Source organism: Wasmannia auropunctata, unplaced genomic scaffold (genome assembly GCF_000956235.1).
Source record: "Wasmannia auropunctata unplaced genomic scaffold, wasmannia.A_1.0 LD336076.1, whole genome shotgun sequence".
NCBI classification, from domain to species: Eukaryota; Metazoa; Arthropoda; class Insecta; order Hymenoptera; family Formicidae; genus Wasmannia; species Wasmannia auropunctata.
Genome location: NW_012026814.1, coordinates 5,798,037 through 5,800,560, shown reverse-complemented (window position 1 = coordinate 5,800,560; position 2,524 = coordinate 5,798,037). Strand labels below are relative to the sequence as shown.

General features: G+C 36.4%; 1 protein-coding gene across 1 annotated transcript; it reads right to left on the bottom strand.

Moving 5' to 3' along the window:
• Positions 1–841: 841 nt before the first annotated feature.
• LOC105449528 lies at positions 842–1,522 on the bottom strand. The gene is made up of 2 exons (XM_011688785.1): positions 1,329–1,522; positions 842–1,182 (listed from the first exon to the last, which is right to left on the bottom strand). The coding sequence occupies exons 1-2, from the start codon at positions 1,520–1,522 to the stop codon at positions 939–941; spliced, it is 438 nt and encodes a 145-aa protein (XP_011687087.1). The 3' UTR covers positions 842–938.
• Positions 1,523–2,524: the final 1,002 nt, after the last annotated feature.

Sequence of the window (2,524 nt, the reverse complement as noted above, 5' to 3'; positions counted from 1 at the left end):
TATTTCTCATTCAAGGAATGATCAAGAATACATCAAAAATTTATGCAATTTGACATTATTTTGACAAACTAAAATTTGATCTTATTTTTATGTCATTTTGATCTTTTCTGTTCTCCTTGGGCAGGATTTTTGATTTATGATCAATGTCAAATCGATTTCGCAGTTTGAATCGACAGGAGGTCGACGTGGGAGTCAAAAAGACATCGATGTCGATGTCAATTTCGATCTCATTTCGAACCCACTTTTCGACGTCGAATCGACGTCGGGTCGACAAATTGTTTCTCACTGGGGTATTCGTTCACAAGAAATATATCGCTTATTAATTATCACGATTTTGTCTATCCCTCAATAAAATCCACAAGAGATATAACCTCAAAAAGCAGGCTTTTTTTCTAACAAAGTTTTAAAAAATGTTGCGTGGATTAATTTAAAAAATATATGTAAGTAACATACTATATTAAAACCTATTCTTATAATACTGTTAAATATTGAAACATGTGATCAATGATAAAACACGTTTGATAACGCGTAATAATCTCTGAATTTTCGCTCATTCTCTACTTTTAGTCTAATAAATTCGTAGATGCTTACTGAAAAAATAGTAACGTTTGCTGAAAAATACAGTAATATTTAAAAACTAAGATTGTAAGCGATACTGTCTGAAAATATACACGATTATTGAGAAGTTTCATTAATCTTAATTCTTATGTGCGATTCTTGTTGTGTAACTATTACTATTGGGTCTCAGTATTGTTTAGGCGCGAGAACTCAGTGACAGAGGAATATACAGGGTGTCCCATTTTAATCGATCACAAATATCTCTTGAACAGTGCATTTTAGGGAAAAATGTTTCAAACAAAAGTGTTGGGACTTCAAGGGGGACATAAAATGATAACATTGGTTTGACCCTGAGTGGCGTTGTCAAGATCAGGACAAAGTCACTTTTTAAAATGGAACCCCCCATTTTTCATTACATATTCTTGTGGCACAACTCGAGAGCTTTCCAAAACACATACCAAGTTCATTACATTAAGAATAGACAAATTGTTGTCATCTAAAATATCTTGTAAATAAGTAAGGTTCTTTTGAACATCATATCCAGATAATCCTGGTATTAATAATTCGTTTATTAGCCGCATTTCTTGAATTAAATATTCTTTTGAAACATTGGCTGGTGTTTTTCTGTAAAAAATGCAATTAATATAGTGAAGAAAAAAATGATTTTTGTATATAGGATCGTGCATTATAAATAGTATGAAAAAAAATAAAATGTGATTTTATCAAATACTATTATATACACACAACACCTTAAAACGCCAAATACTTACAAATTTTCGACGAACTTCTTCGTTAAATTGTAAGATATACGATTAATATTGCACACCGTTATTGCAGGAAATGGATAATTCCAAATTCCATGATGCGTTGATTCAATGACTGTCAAAGTAGGGTGGCTGGCGTAATAATTCCAAATTATTTTTATTAAAACAATAGCGCAACCTAATGACACGAATACCACCATCGCCCAAATAATCCTAAAATAAATAATTGTTAATATATAATGAATGATTATTGTCAGGACATAATTACTGCTAGGTAACAAGCTAATATATAAAATTGTACTCCATATGAAAGAGAACGCTAGTTAATTTAACAAAAATTATATATAAAAATTAATTGTGTTTAAGGAAACATTTTATGAGAATTAGTGTTTCAATTGAATTGAAAATGTTATATGTATGTCATTATAAGCAAATAATACTATGATAAAATATTCTTCTTTGTAATAACATCATATAATAATAATATAGTAACATTCAATGTTTATGTATAGTGTATGTATATGTATATATTGTGACGTGACGTTTTTCAATAACGTCCATCACAAGGGCTCATTAGCCCGACTGCAAAGGCTGAGTGGATCCTCCGATTTTCGAGGGCGAGCGCATCCCCGATTTTGCCACGTTTCGCGATTTAAATTCTGCAATAGATTTAAGCAACTAGGTCATTAGCCGACCGAACTAAGTGAGGGACGGCGACTGTCCGGAGGAGTTGTATTGAAACGTTGTCTCCGAACAACGAGGACCCCAAGGACCAGAGGCTATCGAGACACACTCAGCGCAAGACAGGAGCACAAGTCACGTAATTACTGTTTCTTTTTCCCCTGCCACGGAACCCTCTTACTGCAGTTCGTTTTACAGAGTCGTCGGAGCGAGCCATTGGCCCTGCCAAGAACCCGGACGAAGATGGGCGCAGGAGAGGCGCCAGTCTTCTAACTGCCAGAGTTCGCTCCGGAATCACGAGGGCGGAAGGATCTCCAGGCCCTGTGGAATTGAAACTTCGCGCCCGTTATCACGGGGCTCACGACTACCGCCACCCGCCTACGGCGCAGAGGGTCGCGAAAGAGAGACTCACGTGACAGGAAGAGACTGCCGAAACCGACATGGCCCCGCTACCAACGTGTTCCCGTCGCCGAAAAGGACCGGCACTCATGCCGTGATCGTCACCGATATCAGACGTGATT